Here is a 25,334-nt window from a genome sequence, read left to right as displayed (position 1 = left end):
GGATGAATTCCTCAGGGAGGCTCATGCATGCTGGCAGGGGGAGCCCTGAGGGAGATTCCCTGTTCTGGAATCTTTTCCAAGCTGTCTGGAGCTGTGTCTGCTTGACAATTCCCTTCCAGCCATCCTACATGGGATAACTCATCCTTTAAACTCATCCAAGAGCTTCATCTCATCCAGGGGCGCTGGCCAGGAAGTTTTTTGGGATGGTGACCCCCATCCCACCCCCAGGAGCCCAGCAGTGGCCATGGGGTGATCCAGGTGAGATCCAGAGATCCATACACCTCCAGAATGGATGCAAAGCAGGTGAAACATCCCTTGACCCAAGCTCTGGGACACAGGAATGGAGCAAAGTGGAAGTGGGAGAAAGGAAGAACATCCACATCATGCGTACTCCTTTATTGTGTTTTCCTACAGTTAAATGAAGCTGTATGGGAGATCTCTGCAGGAATCAGGGAGAGGATGGATACAGGGCTCATCTATGGATTATTTACAAACAGACAGAGCAAATGCAGCTCTAAGTAGCAGAATGAAAATCTTTCAAGTAACCATTTCCTCTTTATCCAGCCCATTCCTGGGCTGGAGTTGGGATTCCCTTCCCCAGCCCCTCCTGCCTGAGAAATTCCCTCCATTTAGGGCCCAAAACAACCCCACAAACCCCTGATTTGTCCTGCCCAAGGGCTGAGGTTGGTTCCCAGGCAAGACTGAGGTTGGTTCCCAGGAGCGACTCGGAGGTAACGCAGCCTCCACCTTCCCCAGAAATTCCATCCTGGATTAATCCAGCTTCGATCCAAGGGCAGGAATGGGCTGCAGAGGGACGGGCAAGGGGGCAATGTCTATCCTACCTCCCAAATTCCCTCGATATTCCTATTCCTGGCTGTGCTCTCTGATGTCAAACCTCCTGTAAAACGCTGAGAACAGGGGTTCTTCCTTGGGAAAAAAAGAGGAAATGGCCATGAAAGGGAGCAGGAAGTTGAGCTTCAGCCCCTTCCTAGTTTGGGATTGGAAGGAGGCGGATTTGGGCAGGTCATAGAAAAAGTGGGGGAGAGTGACATGTGGTGGGGGTTGGTTCTTCCTTTGGCTCTGCTCAGCAGAACGGTGAGATGGGAATGATTTCTTCTTCTGGAAGGGAGGGAGAGAAAACAGGGAGTTAAACACACCCAGGGAAGGGCTGGGAGGAGCAATTCTATGGAAACAAGGGAAAAACTCAGGTGGGGTTCAGGGACGTGTCACCTCATCCCTTTGCCTTCCTCCGTGGTGATGAGGATGGAGCATCCCCCCTCCCCCCCCACTCTTTTCCAAGTGTCATCTTCTGGTGCCTCCTGCCTGCAGGGAGCCTGCTTGAGGTTTTTTTGGTTGTTGTGGTTTCATTTTTTTAGCTTTTTCCTGCTTTTTTGTTAATATTCAAGGATAAGGGAAGCATCAGAGGTTCCCTGAAAAGCAAAGTGCCAGAGCCAGTGGCTGGGAGCTGCTTGGAAAAGGAGGAGAGAGGATGAAATTCCTGCTGCTGCTCAGAATTAGTGCAAGAATTAGGATGATAAACCCTAATTAGGGTGATAAACCCTAATTAAAGTTTTAGGATGAGCTAAAAGGCTGGGAGCAGCAGAATGTGCCTTGGGATATTCCCATCCACTGAGGCTGGGCAGGTGAAATTGCAACAGGAAAGAAAATTATTCCCTTTAGCTCAGGTGGAGGATTTGGGAATCTGTTTTCATCATTCCATGTGCAAGGGTGGGAATTGTCTGTCTGAGCCCACCCCACTGTAGGATGGCACTGAATCCCACAGGAGTTCAGCACAGGGATGTGACCACGCCCCTGGGCTGATGGGACCCCAGCCCCCCCCACTGCTCCCAGTCCATCCTTCCCTCCCCTGCTCCTAGGATTTCCACGACTTGATGGTAAAACCAGGGGGACCTACATCCCATCACCCCAGGAGCGGGATGGAGCCAGCTCTGATCATCCTTATCCCCCTCCCAGCCCTTTTTTGGGGGATGGAGCCAGCTCTGTTCATCCTCATCCCCAGCTCTTTTTTTGGGATGGCTCTGACTCTGCTCATCCTTATCTCCAGCCCCTTCCCCAGCCCTTTTCTTTGGGATGGAGCTGGTTCTGATCATCCCCATCCTTTTCCTTCTTCCCCAGCCCTTTTCTGGGGATGGAGCCAACTCTACTCTTCCTTCTCCCCTTCCTGAGCTTTTTCTGGAATGGAACGAAATCTGATAAGCCTTACCACTTCCCCAGCCCTTTTTCTGGGATGGAGCTGCCTCTGCTCATCCTCATCCCCCTCCCCTTCCCCAGCCCTTTTTCTAGGATGGAGCGAGCTCTGCTCTTCCTCATCCCCTTCCCCAGCCCTTTTTGGGATGGAGCTAGCTCTGACCACCCTCGTCCCCTCTCCTGTCCCTATTTTCTGGCTCCAGCCTCTCTCCCGTACCTGCTGGTGCTCAGAAGAGGCCGCAGTCCTTGAGGTTCTCTTTGATGATCACGTCTGTGACGGCGTCGAAGACGAACTTGACGTTCTGCGTGTCTGTGGCACAGGTCATGTGGCTGTAGATCTCCTTCACGTCCTTCCGCATGTTGAGATCCAGGAACTGGGTCTTGATGTAATTCCCTGCGTCCTCAAATGTGTTTGGACCTGCGGAGCGAGGGAATGCTGCCAAGCTGCCCCATGGGGGCGGGCGTCGGAGGAAAAGGGTGGAGTGCTGACCACGTGTAGCACCATTTTTACCCCATTTTCATTCTTCCAAACGCCTTCCTGAGGCCACAGCTGTCCTCTCCTCAGCTCCAGCCTCCCAGGATTTGACTTACCACCCCACAGAACAGGATGGAACTGGTTCTGCTCATCCTCATCCCTTTCCCCAGCATTTTTTTTTTTTTTTGATAGAGCCAGTTCTAATAATCTCTCTCCCCTTCACCAGCCCTTTCCAACATATCCCAAAACTGTGAGTTGCTGTGTCTTTGCTGGGACCACACAACTCCCCAGCCCCTGGTTTGGGGGGTCTCGAGGAGGAGGGGTAAGGCCAGGAGGGGTCCAGACTCACCGTCGTACTCCGGGAAACAGATGCTGAGATGGACTTTCTTGATCTTCTCCTCAAAAAGGTCCTTCTTGTTGAGGAAGAGGATGATGGAGGTGGCGGCAAAGAACTTGTGGTTGCATATACTGTTGAATAGGTGCAGGGATTCGTGCATCCGATTCTGCAGGGAAGTGGATTGTCATGGATTGACACTCCTTTTGGGCCACTGCAGCCCACCCCCAAGCCCCCTTTCCCAAGAAAAGAGCTTTTCCCTGTTAGCTGCAGCAGCAGCTAGTCCTGCTGCCTGCAGTTCCTCCTGCCCACCCAAAATCACAGATAAATCCAGGTGATGCCCAGGTACGGAGTGGTTCCAGTCCCTCCTGGGATTGTCAGAAATGAAGGATTGTGGTGATTTCACTGGGAAAATTATCCATGGAAACCTTGCAGCCTGTGAGGAAGGTGCTCCGTGAGCACCATTCCAGTCATCAGGGGGATGCTCGTGTTGGACCATGGCTTCCAGCCGTTACCCACAGCTTCAGGAAGGAGCTGAGAAAAGGAAAACTCCAGTTTTAGAGCAGATGTTGAGTTCTTAGTTTGCTGCTGGGTCATCCTGAGGGGATGAGGATCCATCTAGGCAGAGCCAAGTCCAATGGGGACTTGGATTTGATATCCTCCATCTTGGTGGGCAGCAGGTGGGTTCTCCAGGGATGGTTTTCCCTCATCCAGCTTCTCATCACAGCAGCTTTTCTGTATGCAGAGCACTGGCTCTGCCCGACTCGTGCCCTGTCCTGCGCTGGGTGAGCATTCCAGCCTCTCCCAAGGGCTCCCATGGGAAGGATGCTCTCCTGCACGTAGCTGAGAAAAGGCTGCGAGCTCCTGCCTGGCCGTGGCAGGGCCCAGGGATGGCAGATCCTGACCCTGATCCAGCTTCAGGAGAAGGTATTTGGATCCCAAGAAGCAGCCATGGGACCTGGAGGAGATGTCAGGGAAGAAGCCGCTCCTGCTCTTCTCATCTTCACCCCTGATTTCTTCCAAGAAAAACCCATTACGGAGCTTCCATGTTCCTCCTCTCTGGATCAGTGCCCTCTGAGCTGCTTTCCCAGGGCTCTGTTGGTGCATCCCTCACTGGACACACTTTGGGTCACGTCCTTGTGCCCGCACACCGGGAGGGTGGGAGCTGCCCCTCCTCACCCCCTCTGCTCGCCTCAGAGGGCACAGTGCAGCATGAGGTGTCTCAGAACCAGATTTTCCTTCATCCCAGCAGGTTTCTGGCTCTTCCTGCCTTTCCCTTTGGCTTTGCTCCAGTTGACTGGCTGTGTGACCCTTCTCCAGCGGCTTTGAAGATCTGCACAGGGGCACTTGGGGTTTCCTTGTAGGCAGAGCCATGGATTCATGCCCCAGAGGAACTGCAAACACCTTTACTGGCTGCAGCTGGGTGGGAACCAGCTCCACCCCTCATCTCCCACACCTTTCCTGGATCACCCAGAGCATCTGACAGTGCAGAGTGTTGTTCCTCCCTCCTCCGGGCCCCCTCAGAGCTCCCTGTTCCTCTCCCCCTTGGCTCCCAGTGCCTCCAGGACCTCGACCCACCACTTCGTCATCCTCCACCAGCACCATGTCGTAGGCGCTCAGGGCCCCGCAGAAGATGATGCAGGTCACCCCCTCGAAGCAGTGGATCCACTTCTTCCGCTCTGAGCGCTGCCCTCCCACGTCGAACATCCTGGGGAGAGGACAAGGATGAGGGACACACGTACCTGGTCCTGACACCCCCCATGTGATGGTTCCAGTGCCACATCCTGGGGGGGCAGGAATCACTGTGCGTGGGAGGGCGTTGGTGGTCCCTCAAGTGTCAGGATCATCCCAAAATCCCTCCCCGCCATGAAGGCTGGGGGGAATCGTGGAGAAATGGTCATAGAGGTGGGGGAGGCTCCCACTCACCTGAAATTCAGGTCTTTGACAGAGAACTTGGTCTCGATGATCCCTGTGGTCTTCACTCGGGACCGCAGCACATCCTGCTCGTTGGGGAGGTAGTTGGGGGCCGTGATCCTGTCCAGCTGGTTCAGGTAACTGGGGGGACAGGAAGGGACGTGACCTGCTGCCAAGAGGCTGCCCATGTCTCCCCCTTCTGGATTTTTGGGGATGGTTGTGGGGCTGAGCTCTGCCAAACACTGGGACTCCAGGGCAGTGACATCCCTGGAGGAGCTGAAGGACATCCAGGGTGGTGGGGCTGCACGTCAGCGGCAGTTTTGGGATGGGGATGGCACTGGTGGGATGGATGGTGACACCAGTGGGATGGGGGATGGCACTTTTGGGATGCAGAATGGCACCAGTTGGATGGATAATAACATTGGTGGGATAAGAGGATGGTGCTGGTGTGATGGAGAATGTAGGAAAGCACTGATGGAATGGAAGACAGCAGCAGTGGGATGGGGGATGGCACTGGTAGGATGGAGGATGACACTGGTGGGATGGACAACACTACTGGTGGGATTGGGGAATGGTACTGGTGGATGATGACACTGGTGGGATGGATGATGACACCAGTGGGATGGAGGATGGCACTTCTGGGATGGATGGCAGGCTCGGGGTATTCCCAGGAGCAGGGAGGAGATGGATTTTGCCAGGCTGGGTTGGAACTGGCCGTGGGCTGTCAGGGGGTCCCCAGGCCAGTCCCTGTTGTGCCCACCACGTCCCCACTCACTACGCGGCCGAGTCGTTGAGCTGATACTCGGCAGCACGGTCAAAACACGCCTGAACCCCCCCATCCTTCCACAGCTTCTTGATGCAGGAGACCAGCTCGGGGGGCATCGTGCCTTCCTCGATGGAGTCAGCCAGGTTGAAGAGCAGCCGGCCTTCATCCTGCGAGAGGGACCTTCGTCACCAACCCTCCTGTGGCCCCTGTCCCCCCAAAGTGCCCTCAGGACTGGGGGGACAACATGGGGCGCTGTGCACCCTGCTTCCAGGTGCTGCCCCGGCCCCACGTCGTGGGGTTTGTGGGGACAGGGCGACCACCCCGACTGACCGCGCAGGAGGACTCGGCATAGTCGATGCCCAGCGTAGACATGGCGCGGATGATGGCCAGGATGGACTGGAGGATGTTCCCGTAGATGATGGACTTGAACTCCATGCACTCCTCCTCCGTGTAACCGTCCTGGTGGATGATCCTGGCGGGCACAGTGGCCTCAGCCCCAAGCCAGGACATCCCCTCCGGGGTGGGAATCGCCACCCCACACTGGGCACCACCAGGTGACACAGAGGGGGTGACTGGGGGTGCAGCCACCCCATGTCCAAGAGCTGGTGGCTCATCCTGGTGGCCTCCCCCTCCCCAGGCTGACTCAGGCCATACTCACTTCATCTGCTTCACGATGGTGCTCTTCCCTGACTCTCCAGCCCCTGGAAAAGGGTGGGAAGGACACCTTAGTGCCCATCAGGGCCTGATGCCACAGTGATGGGCACCACACGGGGACTAAAGCCACTGTCCCCCACCCATCCCCTGCCTGGACACCCATCACCACCATCATCCCTACACTCCTGTCACCCCTTGCATCCTGTGTGGGATCACAGCTCAGGGACCCCCAGAGTGGCGGGAACCTCCTGGGCGCAGGTCCCCCAGGTCCCACACCTCCCGCCCACTGTGGGCAGTGGCCAGTGATGCCTTTGGGGCCATAAGCAGCTTAGGGCAGCACAGGAAGCTGCTTAGAATTAGGGTGTTAATCGCCTTGACCCCAGGCCCCCCCACCTGGATAAGGCCCCACTGCTGGCCCCTGCCCCATGGAGTCACCCCCCTGCCCCACAGGGTCACCCCCTTGCCCTGTGGGGTGCAGAGGGACCCCCAAGGAACCATCTTCTCCTGCTAGGCACCCACCAGCAGGTTTCGGGGTGCTGGTGGCAGGAGCTCCTCAGGCTCTCACTGACCCCCCTGAGATGTGGTGCATCCTTGGTGGGACTCAGTGTCTTGGTCCCTTCCTCCATCCCCTCACTGTCCCCTTCGTGCCTGCCATCCCCAAGAGCCGATGGCACCTCCAGCCCTTCCCAGGGATAACCCTGGGGATGTTCCGGTGGCAGGACCACCTCTCCGGGCCGATGGCAGCTTGTCTGAGGGGTACCAGGGACAGGGCAGGAGGAGCCTGGGGGGTCGTGGATTCCCTGTCCCCCTCCCCATCCCCACATCCCCTCAGCCTCAACGGAGTGGAAACACAAGGATATCTCCAGGGGACATCCCCTCCAGCCTTACCAAGCAGCAGCAACTTGACCGTCTTTGCCTCCTTATCTGCATCCTCCTGGAGCTTTTTCTCCAGCTCCTTGGACCTCTTGGCCATCTCCTTGTCCTCGGCACTGGCCCCGCTCCCCATGGCTTCGTCGTCCTCCTCCTCCAATAACTCCACAAGCTCCTCTAGGTCCCCAGGCTTTTCCAGCTCTTCAAGGAGATAACAGGCACACCTCAAGGATGAGGTGAGCACTGGGGTTGAACCAGAAATTCCAAAAAAGGCAAGCCAGGTAGCCCACACCCTGATGTTGGGGTGCCCCAAGCCGGCAGCACTCTTTGGTGGGTCCTCGCTGCTGGCTGCCCCCCGCTCTCTCCCTTAATTCCCCATGGATAACCTGATTTTTTTTGACCGTGGGATTTGGGGACTTTTTATCTTGCCATGTGACCCAGGAAATCCAATTAGCCCAAGATGGCAAAGATTAGGGCTCAGGGAGAAAAAAAAAAAAGATGGAGCATCTCAGGGAGGTGAGCAGGGGGCTTTACATAAGGGGGGGGGCATCAGCGTGACACCCCCTGCCCATGGGGACTGATCCCCTGAGGTGACTTGGGAAGTGGAGGTCATTTTGGGGCTCCCTCCTGTCTGTGGGCTGTGATCCCGCTTTTGGGGGACACTGAGGATGGGATCAGCCCCTGGTTGCGTGTGTTCCCTGCCCCTGGGTGCTCCAGAGCGGTGGCAGGGGATGGGTGGTGACAGGGGGACAGGGTGGTGGCAGGGTGGTGATGGCGGGGGACGGTGACACTGGGGGATTCCTCCCGCAGGGAAAAGGGAGCTAATTACCCTCGGAGGATGGGTAACGAGGCCCCCTAATCCTGCCCCGCTGAGTGCCGCCCTCCCGCTGCCTAAGCTCTTTAATGGGATCGTGGCTCAGCCTTCCTCCTCCTCCTCTTCCCGGGCTCAGCACCCCCCTCCCAGCCCATCCCCCAGCCCAGCAGGTCCTCCCGAACCCTGGGGTGCTCCCCCCTTTCTCCTACGAGGCTGGTTTCAGGTGGGCACCGCAGGGAGAGCCCCCGCCCCGGGGTGGGCTTTGGGGCCCCTGAAAGTCCTGCAGGTCCCCGATGTTTGGGTTTAAGGCGCCCTAAATCTCTTCACAGGGCCACTGGGGGCTCCGTGTCCCCGCACCGGTGTCCCCACGTCCCACCGGGCGCATATTCCCTGCCAGCGCCGTTGCTTTGGGACACTCTGTTCCCGCTGTCCCCGCGGACACAAAGCCCTTTCTGAGCCTCTAATGAACTCGGCGCTAATGAGGGGGGTCCAATTAAAATACCAGACACCACCCCCCGCTCCCCGCGGTGTGCGGACAGTGCTGGGCAGGGGACATGACACAGGCTCGGGGTCCCCATTGTCCCCCGTGGCTGTTGTGCCCTCCCAGCCTGGCACAGCGGTGGCCCTGGTGGGTGGTGTCATCTCACTGTCCCTTCATCCCCTCGACAAGGGGTGGGGGGCACCGAGAGGGGGTGGGTGACATTCCCTCCGCTCTAACGGCGGCTAAAAATACCCCCCCGCGCTGGTGGCAGCTTAGGGGACACTCGGGGCGCTCGGAGGGGACACAGCCCGACGGCCACCCAGAGCCACCCCGGCACCGGGAGCCCCGGCCCAGGTAGGGACACGCGGAGACCGAGGCGAGGGCAAAGGTGACACCCCCGGCACCCCCGCAGCCGGGCTCTGCTTCTGGGGTGGCCCCCAGTTTGACGGGGGGTGAGCTGGGGGACCTGGGGGAGCAGGGGCTCCTCGGGGACATTGCTAGGGGGGCTCAGGGCAACCCCCCCAGCAGGGTCTGAGCCGGGGGAGTGCTGGTGACAGTGCGAGTTCTTCCTTTGGGGTGCGGTGCCACATCTGGGGGGGGATCATCATCGTGGAGGAGGTGATGGCCCATTTTGGGGGGTACTCGGTGCCTTTGGGGGTACAGTGTTTAACGGGGGGGGAGGTGACGGTCTGTGTTGGGGGTGCAGCGCCAGCCCTGGGCAGGGGGATGCCCGTCCTGGGGGTGACGCTGCCCGTTGGGGGGGCACTCGGATTCCCACTGGGATGGAGCCAGTCTCCGGATGCGGAAGAACGACACCCTGTCTTTTTGGGGAGCAGTGCCTGTCGGATGGGGGGCAATGCCTGTTCGGGGGGGGGGCAATGTCCATACTGGGGGGGCATAATGTCCCCCTCGGGAGAGGTTACCCTGTTTTGGAAGCGTCGCTGTCACTTCGGGGGGGATCCCATCCCATCTCTCGCGGGGGTACGATGGCTGTTTGGGGGGGGAGTTAGGGCTGAAGCCGGGGGGGTAACGGGTGTCCTCGAGGAGGGGCTTAGGGCTGTCCCGGGGGCTCCCCGACTGTCTGTGGGGGGTCGCGGGTGTCCCCACAGAGGTACAGAGCTGCCTGGGGGTGGCTGTCACGGCTGTCTGTGGCGGGGGGGGCACACGTCTATCCCGGGGCTGTCACGGCTGCCTGGGGGTCACGGCTGACCCCACCCGGGTCCAGGGCGGTGCTCCGGGGGGGTCACGTTTGTCCGGGGGGGTACAGGGCTGTCTGTGCGGAGGGTCACGGCTGTCCCGGGGGTGTCTCAGCCCCGCACCCCCGTTGCTCACAGCCCCATCCCAGGTCTTGCCCCCCCCCCCCTCCAGCGCCGCAGCCACCTCCTTCCTCCTCCTCCTCCTTCCTCCTCCTCCTCGCCACATCCTCCGCCCGCCCCATCCTCTTCCTCGTCCCGGTTTCCGGCCGGGCCCCGCCGGGGACTTTGGTCCATTCCCGGGTTCCTGCATCAATCATCAACCAGGGGAGGGAGCGGCCGCTGCGGCCCCGCCGCCGTAAGAGTCCCCCGGGCGCCCCCCACCAGCCCCCGCCCCCATCACCATCATCATCGTCACCATCATCACCACCAGCATCAACCCCTCCGCCCCTCCCCGACCCCCCCCTGGAGCCGCCATGTCCTCTGCCCCCCCGGCCAAGTGTCCCTTCAAGAAGCGGGGTAGCCTGCAGACCCCCAGCCCCGCAGGTGAGACCTCCCCCCCACAAATCCCCCGCACCCTCCGACAGCCCACGGGGACACCCAGGTCACGCCCAGTGCGGGGGGGACGCGGTGCTGGGAGTGGGGGGATCAGTTTGGGGGGTGGGGAGGAATGCCGCGTTGGTGCTTAGAGGATTTTTGGCCGGGGGGAAGCCCACCGCCACGTCCCGGCAGCGGGAGGGGTGGCAGCGGCCTTGGGGGGTCCTGTGTGTCCCCTCCCGCCAGCGCCTCGGTGGCGCAGTGAGAGCAGAGGAGGAGGAGGAGGAGGAGGAGGAAGGAGGGGGAGCGCTGGGGGATGCGGAGGGGCGCGGACCCCACGCGGGGAGCGGGGCCGGTTTGGAGGGGGCGGGGGAGCTCCTCGGGGGCCATCTCGGGTGGGTGGCACGAGGGGGGCTGCTGGCACGGGGTGGTGGTGGCACGGGGTGGGCAAGGTGGCACTTTGTGGCTGGCGCTGTTGAGAGAGGGACTCAGGGTGTCACTGGGGCTGTTCCCACACGTGGGTGGCACACGTGTGTTCTGGGTGGATGGCAAATGGTGGTGGTGACACAGGGTGATGGTGGCGCTTCGGGGTTGTCTCCTGGCTGGTACTTCTCGGGGGGGAGGGCGTCTAGGGGCGTCACCGGGGCTGCTCCCGACTCTGGTGACCCGCACGGGTGCTGGGTGGGTGGCACAGGGTGTCCTGGATGGTGGCACGGGGTGGGCGAGGTGGCACTTTGTGGTTGCCATCTGTCTGGCACCCGTGTTGGGGGGGGGGGGGGTCTCGGAGTGCCACCAGGGCTGCCACCTGTCACACATGTGGATGGCACAGGATGTGTCCCGGGGGCACAGGGCACCCTGGGTGTTGCCGTGCCCCAGGCGAGGCACCACACATCCCGATGACACCCTGCCCTGGGTGACACCGGCCCGTCACCCCATTCCCGTTGGGGTGATGCAGGGAGCAAATGGGGTGGAGGCTCCTGTTCGGGGGTCGGGAGACCTGGGTCTTCCCCCCAGGCTGTGCTGGGTGGAGGGGCTTTACTGGTGGGCCCAGTTTACCCAGTAGGACCTGATTTCCAGTGCCCCCCAGGGCAGGCCTGTGGTGGGCCTGGGGTTGCAGAGGAGGGTGTTGGCATTGGGGGGTGGCACTGGGCGTCTCCCCGCCCGATGGCCCCAGTGCTGAGGGGAGCAGGGCGTGCTCTGGGGACGCGGGGCAGTGGGGTGTGTTTGGAGGGGGGACGATGCTCCCTCCCTCCCTCCCGGCGTGGGGATGTGCCCCTGTGATGGGAGGGATGGGATGGGGGCAGGGAGGCAGCACTGGTAGGGGGAGTGGACCCCAGTGTTGTGCCCCCCACACCATGGGGCTCCTGCAGCCCAGCCCTGAGCCCCTCGTTCACTGTTGGCTTCTTCCAGCCCCCCAGTGCAGCCAGCAGCCCTCCCAGTGCCCCAGGGGGATTGAGGGGGGGGGGTCCCTCTTACCCTTGCGCTGCCTCAGTTTCCCCATCGCCACCATTGGGAAGAGCATCCCAGTTCCATGGTGAGGAGGGGGACCTGTGGAGGGGCTGATTAACCCCTTCCTGCTCGGGTGGGAACCGGCCCCCCCCAGCTGATGTTGTCCCACTCCCTGCAGAGGTGCGGGGGGTCCCAGGGGCCCGACCCCTACAATCAGCCTGGTCCCTGCCCGGGACCCCCCATTGCCTGAAGCATTTCCCAGTGGATCTGCGCACTTCCATGGATGGCAAATACAAGGAGATCGCTGAGGTGGGTCTGGGGCACCAAGTTCACCAGGTCCTGGGGAGTGAGTGTATGTTGGGGGAGCGGGGGGTCTCCCCACCATCCTTCCCACTTTTGAGTGTGGGAATCCTTGTGGGCCTTTCTCTCCCAAACCAGAGGGGTGAGCCCAGGCACAGCTCATGGCAGGGATTTTCTGGGCACAGCTCATGGCAGGGCTGCTCTGGGCACAGCTCATGGCAGGGCTGCTCTGGGCACAGCTCATGGCATGGCTGAGGCTGTCCCCAGCTCATGGCAGGGATTTTCTGGGCAGGAGCTGTTTTGCCGCTCGCTGGCTGAGAATGAGATGCGAACGGCTCCGTATGAATTCCCAGAGGAGAGCCCCATCGAGCAGCTGGAGGAGCGGCGCCAGCGCCTGGAGCGCCAGATCAGCCAGGACGTCAAGTAAGCCTGGGAGGTTCCCCCATATCCCCCCAAATCGCTGGAAGGGAGCCCTGCATGGGGCCAGGCCACCTCCCCACCCCAAGAGGCTGTCTCTGTGCCAGCTCTGTGTCCCCTCTCCCGTGGGTGTCGCACTTGGTGTCCCCTTTGCAGTGAGTTTTGGCTGGTTTCTGTCTGGTTTCTGTTGTTTCGGCATTAACGGGGTGTTTTCTCTCCCCGGCCCCCCCCATTTCTCTCCCCCTCGTCCCCCTGGCTGTCCCCCCCCTCCACCGCCGCCTCCTTGTCCCCAGACTTGAGCCCGACATTTTGCTCAGAGCCAAACAAGACTTCCTGAAAATTGACAGTGCTGCGGACTTACAGTGAGTGTCCGGCTCGGTGTCACCGGCCGGGGCCACGGGGGGGATCGGGGACCCACCTGGCCCCGCTCTGACCCAGCACACCCAAGCATGGAGCCAAGAGGTCCCTCCCAGCCACTCTCGCTGCCACTGAAGGAGTCAATGCACCTGGGGAGGAGGGTTGGGGTGAGCTGGGGGTCGCAGCTCTGCTGCTGGCACAGGACCCCTGTCCTGGCCCTGTCTTCCCCTGGATGGGGGGTCTGACGCTGTGTGTCCCCCTCCCTCCTGTCTCCGCTTGGGAGTCGTCTCTGTCGTGAGTTTTTTTGTTCTTTGTGCCCCCCTCCTCCCCATTTCTTCTTACTGTGCTCATCAGGGCTGGGGGATGTGTTTTGGGAAAGGGGACAATGCCACCACCAAAGAGGACATGGGTGGCACAGCTGCCACAACCTCGTGGTGGAGTCCCTGGGAGCAACGTCACCATCCTGCCACTCCAGGGCTGGACACAGTCCCTGGGGTGGGGCTCATGCTGCTGTTGGAGTACATGGGAGTGGGGCAGACCAGTCATTGTCCCACTGGCCACGTCTGTCCCCACAGGCTCTTCAAGGAGCAGAACGACAGCCTGGTGGACCATGTCCCCAAGGAGCGGGAGGCACTGCTGGAGCGAGAATTCCAGCGGGTCACCATCTCTGGGGAGGAGAAATGTGGGGTGAGCCTCCTCCTGCCCCCCCTGGAACCCGGGCAAGGGTCTCCAGGCTGCCAACCCCAGCTTGGGGGATGCTTTTTGTTTGGTGTCCTCTCTCCAGGTGCCCTTCACCGACCTGCTGGATGCGGCCAAGAGCGTGGTGAAGGCGCTGTTCGTGCGGGAGAAGTACATGGGGCTGTCGCTCCAGAGCTTCTGCAAGACCACGGCCCGGTACCTGCAGGAGCTCTCCGAGAAGCCCCTGGAGACCCACCGCTACGAGGAGGTGCCCGAGACCCCTGTGGCTGCTGGTGAGCCCGGTGTGGGGGGCTCTCAGTGCTGGGCTGGGTGCTGGAGGAGCTTCTGGGGTGATGTTGGGTGTCTCCTGGCTGCAGATGCCCCTGTGCACCCCCCGTTTGCCGAGCAGCACCCCTACGAGATGTGGGATCCCCAGAAGATGCCGGCAGACCTGGGCTTTGGGCTGAAGATGGTGGATGGTGTTGTGCATGTCTACACCAAGCAGGACATCACTGACAAGTGAGTTTTGTGAGGGGGAGGGTCCTACTCACTGGGGTGATGAGTTTTTGGGGGAGGCTGTGTGACCTCCACATGTGTCCCCCCCAGGAGCACGGAGCTGGACCTGCCGTACCCCGACCTGCAGGAGTTTATCGCCGACATGAATTTCCTCATGGCTTTGATCATCAATGGGCCCATGTAAGGGGAAGGGTCCCACGGGAGGGTCCTGCCCTGGGAGGGATTCTGTGGTGGGGGTGTGACAGAGCCCTGGGGACAGCCCCAAGGACATGGCAGTGACTCTGGCACACGATGCTGGTGCAGCTCCCACATCCACCCTCACCAGTGTCCAAGAGTCTGTGTCCCCGTATCTGTGGGGGCACCAGCCTTTTGGGGCGGGATGTTCTGCTTCCTCACCCCCAAACTGAGCCCCTCTTCCCCGTTTTGGGCAGCAAATCCTTCTGCTACCGCCGACTGCAGTACTTGAGCAACAAGTTCCAGATGCATGTGCTGCTCAACGAGATGAAGGAGCTGGCAGCCCAGAAGAAGGTGCCTCACCGTGACTTCTACAATATCCGCAAGGTACCTGTGGATCCTGAGCTAGTCCCGGGTCCCGGGAGGTTCCTGGGGAGCTCTTGGAGGGTCTCAGGGCTGAGCATCACCTCACTGCTGCAGGTGGACACCCACATCCATGCCTCGTCCTGCATGAACCAGAAGCATCTCTTGCGCTTCATCAAGCGGGCAATGAAGAAGCACCTGGATGAAATTGTCCACGTGGAGAAGGGGAAGGAGCAGACACTCAAGGAGGTGTTTGAGACGATGAACCTCACAGCCTACGACCTGAGCGTGGACACACTGGATGTCCATGCGGTACGGGAGGCTCCCAAACCCTGGGGATGAGCGGAGCCCCCAGCCCATCCTTGATTGGGGTGTGGGATCTTCTCCAGGGGGTTTTCCAAGGGCGTGGGGGGTTGCTGGGGGCTGTGGATGGGGGTGGGATGGGCGGTGAGGAGTCTCATGTCACACCTGTCCCACATTCAGGACCGCAACACCTTCCACCGTTTTGACAAGTTCAATGCCAAGTACAACCCCATCGGGGAGTCCATCCTGCGGGAGATCTTCATCAAGACGGACAACCGCGTCTCGGGGAAGTACTTTGCCCACATCATCAAGGTGGGCCACCTCCCCTCCTCGTGGTGGCGGTTCAGCCCATGGCCCCTTCCCAGTGGCCAAGCAGTGACGGTTGTCACTTGTCCCTTCCCATCAGGAGGTGATGGCAGACCTGGAGGAGAGCAAGTACCAGAACGCGGAGCTGCGTCTCTCGATCTACGGCCGCTCCCGGGATGAGTGGGACAAGCTGGCCCGCTGGGCCGTCAGCCACCGCGTCCACTCCAACAACGTCCGCTGGCTCGTGCAAGTGCCCCGGCTCTTGTGAGTAAAGCGGGGGACAGGAGCCCTCAGCTGGGCTGGGGAGACCCAGGCCACCCCACTGCTGGCTGGGGTGGGGTGGGGAGGAGGGATGGCCGGCTCTGAGTGGGGTCTGTTCCCTGCAGTGACATCTACCGGACGAAGAAGCAGTTGGCCAACTTCCAGGAGATGCTGGAGAATATCTTCCTGCCACTCTATGAGGCCACGATTCACCCTGCCCAGCACCCAGAGCTGCACCTCTTCCTGGAGCATGTGGGTGCTGCGTCCTGCTCCTGGGGACACCCAAACCCAGCTGCAGCAAGGAGTGACATCCCATCCTGGGGCTGTCTCTTGTGCAGGTGGACGGCTTCGACAGCGTGGATGATGAATCCAAACCAGAGCATCACATCTTCAACCTGGATAGCCCTTTGCCGGGCAACTGGGTGGAGGAGGACAACCCACCCTACTCCTACTACCTGTACTACATGTATGCCAACATGACGGTGCTCAACCACCTCCGGCGGTAAGGACAGCCCTGGGCCCGAGCCTGTGCCCTCAGGAGGTTCTGGGGAGGTCACAGGGGGATGGTGACAGTCAAACACCCATTGCAGGAAGAGGGGCTTCCACACCTTTGTCCTGCGCCCGCACTGTGGCGAGGCCGGTCCCATCCACCACCTCGTGTCAGGGTTCATGGTCTCAGAGAACATCTCCCACGGGTTGTTGCTGCGCAAGGTGAGTGGGGAGGGGGTGCCTGGGGGGGCTGGGGGTGTGGTGGGACCCTCCCTTACCCTGCTGTGCCCCACAGGCCCCTGTGCTGCAGTACCTGTACTACCTGGCGCAGATTGGCATTGCCATGTCCCCGCTGAGCAACAACAGCCTCTTCCTGAGCTACCACCGCAACCCCCTGCCTGAGTACCTCTCGCGGGGGCTCATGGTCTCCCTCTCCACCGATGATCCTCTCCAGTTCCACTTCACCAAGGTGAGCATTTGGGGGGACACCAGCCAGTGACCCCCAAGAGCAGCTGTAGGGCGTGCACGGGCTGGGTGGTGGGGTGGGATTGGTGGTGGGATGGGATTGGTGGTGGGGTGGGATTGATGGTGGGGTGGGGTTGGTGGTGGGGTGGGGTTGGTGGTGGGGTGGGATTGGTAGTGGGATGGGATTGGTGGTGGGGTGGGGTTGGTGGTGGGATGGGATTGGTGGTAGGATGGGATTGGTGGTGGGGTGGGTTTGGTGGTGGGATGGGTTTGGTGGTGGGGTGGGATTGGTGGTGGGGTGGGATTGGTGGTGGGGTGGGTTTGGTGGTGGGGTGGGATTGGTGGTGGGGTGGGTTTGGTGGTGGGGTGGGGTTGGTGGTGGGGTGGGGTTGGTGGTGGGGTGGGGTTGGTGGTGGGGTGGCGTTGGTGGTGGGGTGGGATTGATGGTGGGGTGGGGTTGCTGGTGGGGTGGGGTTGGTGGTGGGGTGGGGTTGGTGGTGGGGTGGGATTGGTGGTGGGGTGGGATTGGTGGTGGGGTGGGGTTGGTGGTGGGGTGGGATTGGTGGTGGGGTGGGATTGATGGTGGGGTGGGATTGGTGGTGGGGTGGGATTGGTGGTGGGGTGGGATTGGTGGTGCAGTGTGTCTGGTGGTGAGCTGGGGCCACTGCCAGCACTGGTGGACTCTGGAGGGTGCTGATGGTGTGGAGAGGATGGGAGGAGGTGGGGACCCCGTCCTGCCTGAGGGGTGTGTGTGGCAGGAGCTGAGGGGTGTCTGTCCCCAGGAGCCGCTGATGGAGGAATACAGCATCGCCACCCAGGTGTGGAAGCTCAGCTCCTGCGACATGTGTGAGCTGGCCCGGAACAGCGTCCTCATGAGCGGCTTCTCCCACAAGGTGAGGCCCGTTCCCTCATTGCCAATTCTGCAGTTTGCCTATTCCTAATCCCCATTTGCCGCCATTTCCCAATTCCTATTCCCAATTTCCCCATTCCCCCGTTTGCCCACCCTCCTGCCCAATTCCCATTCGCCCCCATTGCCCCATGCCCAATGCTGGCCCGTCAGCCACCGCATCCACTCCAGCAACGTCCGCTGGCTCGTACAAATGCCCCGGCTCCTGTGAGTAAAGGGGGGACAGGAACCCTCACTGGGCTGGGGAGACCCAGGCCACCCCACTGCTGGCTGGGGTGGGGTAGGGAGGAGGGAAAGCCGGCTCTGCCCACTCCCATCCGCAATTCCCATTCCCACTCCCAGTTCTGTCATTCCCATTCCCCCTCCATGAGCACTGGCAGCACTCGGGAATGCCGGGCAGCCACGGGACCCTCTCCCGTGTCCCCCAGGTGAAGAGCTACTGGCTGGGTCCCAACTACCTGAAGGAGGGTCCGGAGGGGAACGACATCCGCCGCACCAACGTTCCCGACATCCGTGTGAGCTATCGCTTCGAGACGCTGTGCCAGGAGCTGACGCTCATCACGCAGGCGGTGCAGAGCGCTGAGCTGGAGCCCATCCAGGAGGAGGATGTTCTCACCATCTCCCTCGGCACCCACTGACCACCCAGATTCCCCCTGAGGCCCCCAGGGCCCCGCCGCCGTCCCCCCACCTGCTACCTCCTGCCCTGGGAAGGGGCCACTCCTGCTGCTGTCCTGGTGCCACCAGTGCCACTGCAGGGGATGGAGTTTGTTGAGTCCTCTCCGTTTCATCTTGGTTTGGTCATTTTATGGGTGGTTTTTTTTGTCTTTTTCTGTTGTTTTTAACTGGTGTCTCCTTGCTGGCTTGGGCCCTGCTGGGCCTGATGGGACGAGGAGGTGACACAGGGGAGGGGGGCCAGGGGTGTCCTGGATTTACCTCCCACGTTGAGGATGCAGTGACAGGGCGAGGGTCCCGGGTGCTGGTGTGGTGACAGTGTGGGAGTCCCAGCCCAGCCCCACCTGCGTCCTGACACTCTTTAACCCCTCAGCGCCTTCTCAGCCCGCTCTTCTGCCCTGTGGGGACAACCAAAGGAACCCAGACCTGAGGTCTCTGGTGTCAGTGGGGACACAGTGGCCCAGAGGACAGGGGGATGGTGCCTGGTGGGGGATGTTCCATCCTCTTCACCACAGGGAGGAAGGCAAAGGGTGGGATGGGGAATGTTTCATCCTCACCAGCTCAGGGATGAAGGGAAAGGGGACCGGGTGACATGTGTCCCTGTCCCCAACGCTCCCAGGAGATGTTTATTTCTGGCCCAGATCGGGCTGGACCAGGCTTCTCCCATCCCAGTGGGGCATTTCCCCCTCTATTCCTGCAGTGCCCCATCCCAGTCCTGCTCATCTGCATCTGGAGCCGGCATTCCCAGGAAAACCTAATGGCGACTATGAAAACAACAAAGTTTTGAAAAAAAAAAAACAAAAAACAAACCCTAACCAAGCATGAAAAATAAAAGTATTTAAGTAAAACACTGAAATTGCAATGGGGTGAGGGGGGAGCGCAGCCCCAGAGGGAAACTGAGGCACAGAAGGGGGTTGTGTGTCCCCTCATGGCCTGGGTTTGGGGGTCCCCAGGGTGATGTGGGAGGGTCAGGGGACGGATCCCGAGCGGTGCTGGCTGGACGCCCTGGCACCCTGCCTGCACCCGCGGGTGCCAAGGGGAGGGGACAGGGGAGGCTCCTGTCCCGGTCCGTAGTCCGTCCCAGTCCGTGTTCTCGCAGAGCCTCGGCCGGGTGTCGCCATGGTGGTCACGCTGGGGTACTGGGACATCCGTGGGGTGAGTGGGATCGAGGGGTGACGGTGGCGCGCTGGGGACGGGGGTGGGCGCGGGTCTGGGGGTGCTGGAGGTGCCAGAGCGATGTGGGAGTACTGGAGGCCCCAGGGTGTGGGCGAGAGGTCCGGGGGGGCTTTGGGATGCCAAAAGCGGGTGCTGTGCCCCCCAGCTGGCCCACGCCATCCGCCTGCTGCTGGAGTACACGGAGACCCCCTACCAGGAGCGCCAGTACCGCCCGGGCCCAGGTGAGCGGGGGGCAAGCGGGCTGTGACTCCCCCAAATCCCTCCACCCCGGCACCCTCGTCCCTGCTGTGTCAGCAGCGGGGGGAACGCCCCCAGTTCGCGGCGTGTCCCGCTGCCGCCGCCCCCAGGCCCTCCTGCCAGCTCGGGGCCGTCACCTTTGTCCCCTCCACACCCCCCAGTAAAAAGACCTTGGCCCCTCTCTGGGGCAACGCTCTCCCTTATCTGTCCCGGGAGGGGTCACCCGCCGTCCCGGGGCAGAGGGGCGACACCCCCCAATGTCCGCATCCCCCCACTGCTGGGGGTGCCACGAGTGGGGCAGAGGGTCTGGGGAAGCCACCCCCCCCCAATCTCTCTGCCCCCCCAGCCCCTGACTATGACCCGAGCGACTGGACCAACGAGAAGGAGAAACTGGGGCTCGACTTCCCCAACGTAGGTGATGGGGAGGGCGGTGTGGGGAGGGCGGTGTGGGGGTCACCGGGGCTGACTCCCACCCCCCGGTCCCCCCCAGCTGCCGTACCTCATCGACGGCCCCACCAAGCTGTCGCAGAGCAACGCCATCCTGCGCTACATCGCCCGCAAGCACAACATGTGTGAGTGGGGAGGGGGGGTCCCAGCGCCCGGGGGGGGTCCCCGGGGTTTTGTGGGGGGTGGGTTGACACCTCCCCACGCCGCAGGTGGTGAGACGGAGGAGGAGAAGCAGCGTGTGGACGTGCTGGAAAACGAGCTCATGGATTTGAGGATGGACTTCGCCCGGCTCTGCTACAGCCCCGACTTCGTGAGTGCCCCCGCGGGGGTTTTGGGGAGGACGGATCCCCCCCAGACCCCGGGGTTGTCCCCCCACAAGGGACAAGGGGCCGAGCCACCACCAGCACGGGCACGTCCCTTGCCTGGCTGCAGTCAGGGGGTGATGCCCCTGGGTTCTGTGCCGGCAGGGGGGAGCAGCCCCCCCGAACTGTGCCCCCCGCTGCCGTGTAGGAGAAGCTGAAGCCGGCGTACCTGGAGCAGCTGCCCAAGAAGCTGCAGGAGCTGTCGCGGTTCCTGGGCTCCCGGCCCTGGTTTGCAGGGCAGAAGGTAGGTGGGGGATGCGGGGGGGCTTTGGGGAGGCCCTGTGGGGGCTGACCCCCCCTGCCCCTCCCCCAGCTCACCTTCGTGGACTTCCTGGCGTACGACGTGCTGGACCAGCAGCGCATGTTCGTGCCTGAGTGCCCGGAGCTGAAGGGGAACCTGGCCCAGTTCCTGCAGCGCTTCGAGGTGAGCAGGGGCAGGGGACAGCCCGGGGCCACTCCGGTGTCCCCAGCACCATCTCCATCCCTGACACCTCGGTGGCTGTGTCCTTGTCCCATCCCAAGTCTCATCCTTAAATCCCCAGTGTTTCTGTCTCCATCCCCATTCCTGTCACCCCTATAACCCCATCCCTGATGCCCTGGTGTCCCCATCACTGACATCCCAATGACCCCATCCCAATCCTGACACTCCAATGTCCCAATTCCTGACACGCCGGGGTTCATCTCTGTCCCAGTCCCTGACCCCCCTGGTGTTCCCGTCCCTGTCCCCAACACCCCGGTGTCCCTGTGCCCGTCCCAGGCACCCCAGAGTCCCCACCCCTGACCCTGTGGTGTGTCCCTGCATGTTCCCACGTGTCCCTTTTCCCCAGGCCCTGGACAAGATCTCTGCCTACATGCGCTCGGGGCGCTTCATGAGAGCCCCGGTTTTCTGGCGCACGGCCAAGTGGAGCAGCACCAAGGACTGAGGGGCTGACCCCCCCCAGGTCGCCCCCAGAACTCCCCAATAAATCGTGGGGGGCTCCCCCTTGTCCAGCCGCTGTGTGGGGTGCTCTGAGCTGCTGGGGGGCTGTGGTGGGAGGTGTGGGAACCCCTCATGTGTGGGGTAACCCCTGGGGGGGATGTTGGGCCCTCCTGGATCCTGGGATGGGGGAAGCCATTTCCCCCTGCGTCCCCGGGATAAGGGGAACCCCCATGGAGACTGTGGGGACCGTGGTGGGGTCCCTGTCCCCCCCAGGATAGTGAGACCCCCCCCGCAGCTTAGGGGATTGAAAGGGGGGACCCCGATGAAGCTTGAGGGGGTGTTACAGAGGAACCCATGGCCCCAGGATAAGGGGGTTCCCGTGGAGTTTGGGGGGTCACGGGGCTCCCAGGAAGAGGGGGACCCCATGGAATTTAAGGGGCTGCAGAGCCCCAGAATAAGGGGGGTCCCACGGAGTTTGTGGGGCTGGAGCGTCCCCAGAATAAAGCGGTCCCGTGGGGATGGATGGGGTGTGTCTCAGAACCCCTGGGATAAGGAGAAGCCCACGGAATTCGGGGGGTCGCAAAGCCACGGGGATGGGGAGGGTCACAGAGCCCCCTGTTGAGGGGGACCCCCATGGACCTTGGGGTGGTCGCAGACACCCCAGGGTAAAGGGGGCCCCGTGGGGTCAGGGGTGGTCACAGAACCCTGAGGACAAGGGGGTTCCTGCGGGCATGGGAGGGTCGCAGAGCTCCCGGGCTACGGGGAACCCCATGGCGTGCGGGGGGCTGGAGGAGCCCTCGGGATCGGGGGGTTCCATGCGGGCGGGGGGTCACAGAACACACATTCTTAACGGCAAGAATCACGGAACCCTTTTGTTAAGGGGGACCCCCGGGATAAGGGGGGGCACCCCCGAGGAGCCGCGGCCCCTTAAGCCCCGCCCCCCGGACCCAGGGGCGTGGCCGGTGTCACGCGCGGGGGGCGGGGCGGAGATCCGCGCGCGCCATGGCGGTGTTGGGGTACTGGGACATCCGCGGCGTGAGTGGGGGACCCGCCACCGCTCTGGGGACCCGCTGCCTCCTTGGGGACACCGCCACCCCGCCGGGGGGGGGCTGCGGGGACCCCGGGCTCTCCTGACGGCGATCGGGGGGATCCTCTTGCTCTTTTTCGGGGCTCTTCGGGGCTCCCGCCGGTGTTTCGGGGGGCTGCGGAGGGTCTCCGGGGGTCCCTTTGGTCGTTCGGGGGCTGCAGGGGATGTTCGGGGGGGTGTGGGGTCCCTTCTGCGCTTTTTGCGTGACGTGGGGGCGGTTCTGGTTTTGGGGGTGGGGACTGTGGGGTTTCCTTTTGTCTTGGGGGGGCCGCGGGGATCTCTCTGAGCTTTTAGGGGGCAGTGAGGGGTCCTCGGGGGTCCCACTGATTTTGGGAGATCTCATCCCTGGCTGCGGGTGGTCCCTTTGGGCGTGTGGGATGGCCGTGGGGCATCTTCGGGGGTCCCCCCTGTCTTCAGGGAGTTTGTGGGGGGTCTCCTGTGTCTTTTGGACATGCTTTGGGAATCTCTCCGGTGTTTTGGGGGAGGTGGCTGCGGTGGACCGTTAGTCTTGCGGGGATTGCAGTGGGTCGTCCTTGGGGGGGCTGTGGTGGGTCTGTGGGGGTCCCTCCGGTCTTTCGGGAGGTCTTGGGCTCTCTTCTAACCTTGGAAGGAGCTGCGGGAGTCCCTCAGGTCTTTTGGGGAAACTGTTGGAGGTCTCCATGATCTTTTGGGGTGTCTTGTGGGGGGCTCTGGGGGTCCTGCAGCACTTGGGGGTGGAAGGATGTTGTTTTTGGGGGGGACCCTGTGCAGGGGGTGCTGACTGTGGTACTGGGAAGGGCGTGCAGTGTGCCCTCCCCCGTGCCTCAGTTTCCCCACGTGTGAGCCAGTTCCGGGCTCACGTGTGGGGGATGTTTTTGGGGGTGTCTCACTAATCCCACTCCCCAGCTGGCCCACGCCATCCGCCTGCTGCTGGAGTACACGGAGACGCCCTATGAGGACAAGCTCTACAGCTGTGGGGAGGGTGAGGGGGGCTCAGGGGGGCCCCACACCACCCTCAGCCTCTCTGGCTTTTGGGGAGGACACGACATCACCCGGCTCCCCCTTCCTTCCCTTCCAGCCCCTGACTACGATAAGAGCCAATGGATCAACGAGAAGGAGAAGCTGGGGCTTGACTTCCCCAACGTAGGTGCTCTGGAGCTGGGGGGGGCATGGCTGGGGGTGTCCCTGTGTCCCCATGTCCCTCTGTCCCCTCAGCTGCCGTATTTCATCGACGGCCCCACCAAGCTGACGCAGAGCAACGCCATCCTGCGCTACATCGCCCGCAAGCACAACATGTGTGAGTGGGGCTGGAGTGGGATTGGGCTTGGAGCAGGATTGGGATTAGGTTTGACTTCGGTTGGGTTGGGGTTGGACTTGAATCCAAGTTGGGCTTGGAGTAGGGTTAGTCTTAGGCTTGGGCTGAGGCTTGGAATTGGAGCAGGGTTGGAGTTGGGATTGGAATTGAATTGGGGTTCGGTTGGGCTTGGTTTGGGGTTGGAGTTGGATTGGGGTGCAGGGTGGAGTGGGGGTGAGCATGGGGCTGGAGCTGAAGTTAGATGGACCCACAGCCAGCAGAGGGCTGGGGTCGGGGGGTTTGGGGCAGAGGGCTGGGGTCCGGGAGGGTTTGGGGCAGGGGGCTGGGGTCAGGGGGGGTTTGGGGCAGGGGGCTGGGGTCGGGGGGTTTGGGGCAGAGGGCTGGGGTCAGGGGGGGGTTTGGGGCAGGGGGCTGGGGTCAGGGGGGGTTTGGGGCAGGGGGCTGGGGTCGGGGGGTTTGGGGCAGGGGGCTGGGGTCCGGGGCGGTTTGGGGCAGAGGGCAGGGGGCAGGGGTCAGGGGGGGTTTGGGGCAGGGGGCTGGGGTCAGGGGGGGGTTTGGGGCAGGGGGCTGGGGTCGGGGGGGGTTTGGGGCAGGGGGCTGGGGTCGGGGGGGGTTTGGGGCAGGGGGCTGGGGTCAGGGGGGGGTTTGGGGCAGGGGGCTGGGGTCAGGGAGGATTTGGGGCACAGGGCTGGGGTCCGGGGGGGTTTGGGGCAGCAGGAAGGGTTTGGGCCCCCAGCACTGACCTCAGCCTGTGTAGGCGGTGAGACTGAGGAGGAGACCCTGCGTGTGGACATGTTGGAGAACCAGATCATGGATTTCCGCATGAGCCTTGCCATGATCTGCTACAACCCTGACTTTGTGAGTGTCCTGCAGGCTGTGGGACCCCATGGCAGCTTTGGGGACCCCCTGTTGGGAGGGTGCTCCCCAGGCTGGCTGCCCATCCTCACCCCTTTCTTCCTCCCTCAGGAGAAGCTCAAGCCGGGCTACCTGGAGCAGCTCCCGGGGAAGCTGAAGCTCTTCTCCAACTTCCTGGGGGACAGAAAGTGGTTTGCGGGGGAGAAGGTACTGCCAGGCCTGCCGAGGGGGCCGAGGGGGCAGGGGAGTGGGTTTGTCCTCACCGTGTCCCCCGATGTCCCCAGCTGACCTTCGTAGACTTCCTCATGTTCGACGTGCTGGATCAGAACCGCATCTTTGAGCCCAAGTGCCTGGAGCCCTTCAAGAACCTCAAGGACTTCATGGAGCGCTTTGGGGTGAGCAGGGGCACCCCGAGGGCACCCCTGGGTGGGGGCGTCCCTGACACTGTGTGTGTGTCCCCAGGCTCTGGAGAAGGTGGCTGCCTACATGAAGTCCAGCCGTTTCCAGAAGATGCCCATCAACAGCAAGATGGCCAAGTGGGGCAACAAGAAGTTGTAGGAGCTCGGCATGGGGCTCGGAGGGTGGGGGGGAGTCCTAACCCAGCCCCCCCAGCGTCCTCCATCCTTGGGGGGGGGGATGGCACCACTGGCATGGCACCTATCCCCACATGCCCCCCAGGACAATAAAGTACTTTGTAGATGTGGCACCCTGAGCCCCCCACAGGCCTGCAGACCCCCAGCCCCGCAGGTGAGACCTCCCCCCCACAAATCCCCCGCACCCTCCGACAGCCCACGGGGACACCCAGGTCACGCCCAGTGCGGGGGGGACGCGGTGCTGGGAGTGGGGGGATCAGTTTGGGGGGTGGGGAGGAATGCCGCGTTGGTGCTTAGAGGATTTTTGGCCGGGGGGAAGCCCACCGCCACGTCCCGGCAGCGGGAGGGGTGGCAGCGGCCTTGGGGGGTCCTGTGTGTCCCCTCCCGCCAGCGCCTCGGTGGCGCAGTGAGAACGGAGGAGGAGGAGGAGGAGGAGGAGGAGGAGGAGGAGGAGGAGGAGG

At 62.2% G+C, this 25,334-nt stretch overlaps 4 protein-coding genes across 4 annotated transcripts; 3 read left to right on the top strand and 1 right to left on the bottom strand.

Moving 5' to 3' along the window:
• Positions 1 to 388: 388 nt before the first annotated feature.
• GNAT2 (G protein subunit alpha transducin 2) lies at positions 389 to 10,200 on the bottom strand. Its single transcript, XM_066203770.1, has 10 exons — positions 9,897 to 10,200; positions 7,240 to 7,422; positions 6,356 to 6,398; positions 6,028 to 6,169; positions 5,707 to 5,864; positions 4,944 to 5,072; positions 4,596 to 4,725; positions 3,033 to 3,186; positions 2,426 to 2,626; positions 389 to 1,119 (listed from the first exon to the last, which is right to left on the bottom strand). Exons 1-9 carry the CDS (start codon positions 10,027 to 10,029, stop codon positions 2,436 to 2,438), a joined length of 1,263 nt encoding a protein of 420 aa, XP_066059867.1. The 5' UTR covers positions 10,030 to 10,200; the 3' UTR covers positions 389 to 1,119; positions 2,426 to 2,435.
• On the top strand, positions 10,130 to 18,057 carry AMPD2 (adenosine monophosphate deaminase 2). The gene is made up of 18 exons (XM_066203767.1): positions 10,130 to 10,255; positions 11,874 to 12,004; positions 12,288 to 12,418; positions 12,706 to 12,774; positions 13,345 to 13,456; positions 13,554 to 13,740; positions 13,825 to 13,966; positions 14,054 to 14,143; positions 14,395 to 14,524; positions 14,618 to 14,812; positions 14,984 to 15,115; positions 15,210 to 15,373; positions 15,496 to 15,622; positions 15,709 to 15,872; positions 15,961 to 16,081; positions 16,155 to 16,328; positions 17,107 to 17,217; positions 17,660 to 18,057. The coding sequence occupies exons 1-18, from the start codon at positions 10,186 to 10,188 to the stop codon at positions 17,867 to 17,869; spliced, it is 2,460 nt and encodes an 819-aa protein (XP_066059864.1). The 5' UTR covers positions 10,130 to 10,185; the 3' UTR covers positions 17,870 to 18,057.
• Positions 18,058 to 18,855: 798 nt separating this feature from the next.
• On the top strand, positions 18,856 to 21,115 carry LOC136300999 (glutathione S-transferase 2). Its single transcript, XM_066203771.1, has 8 exons — positions 18,856 to 19,058; positions 19,225 to 19,300; positions 19,663 to 19,727; positions 19,807 to 19,888; positions 19,973 to 20,073; positions 20,274 to 20,369; positions 20,439 to 20,549; positions 20,953 to 21,115. Exons 1-8 carry the CDS (start codon positions 19,023 to 19,025, stop codon positions 21,046 to 21,048), a joined length of 663 nt encoding a protein of 220 aa, XP_066059868.1. The 5' UTR covers positions 18,856 to 19,022; the 3' UTR covers positions 21,049 to 21,115.
• Positions 21,116 to 21,982: 867 nt separating this feature from the next.
• LOC136301130 (glutathione S-transferase Mu 1-like) lies at positions 21,983 to 24,992 on the top strand. Its single transcript, XM_066203988.1, has 8 exons — positions 21,983 to 22,079; positions 23,017 to 23,092; positions 23,189 to 23,253; positions 23,326 to 23,407; positions 24,183 to 24,283; positions 24,392 to 24,487; positions 24,565 to 24,675; positions 24,743 to 24,992. Exons 1-8 carry the CDS (start codon positions 22,047 to 22,049, stop codon positions 24,836 to 24,838), a joined length of 660 nt encoding a protein of 219 aa, XP_066060085.1. The 5' UTR covers positions 21,983 to 22,046; the 3' UTR covers positions 24,839 to 24,992.
• The last annotated feature ends 342 nt before the right edge of the window (positions 24,993 to 25,334 follow it).

Source organism: Chamaea fasciata, unplaced genomic scaffold (genome assembly GCF_029207755.1).
Source record: "Chamaea fasciata isolate MVZ Bird 193981 ecotype frontalis unplaced genomic scaffold, bChaFas1.0.hap1 SCAF_25, whole genome shotgun sequence".
Lineage (NCBI taxonomy): Eukaryota > Metazoa > Chordata > Aves > Passeriformes > Sylviidae > Chamaea > Chamaea fasciata.
Note: the sequence above shows the minus strand (reverse complement) of the source record. Positions and strands in the feature narration are given on the sequence as shown.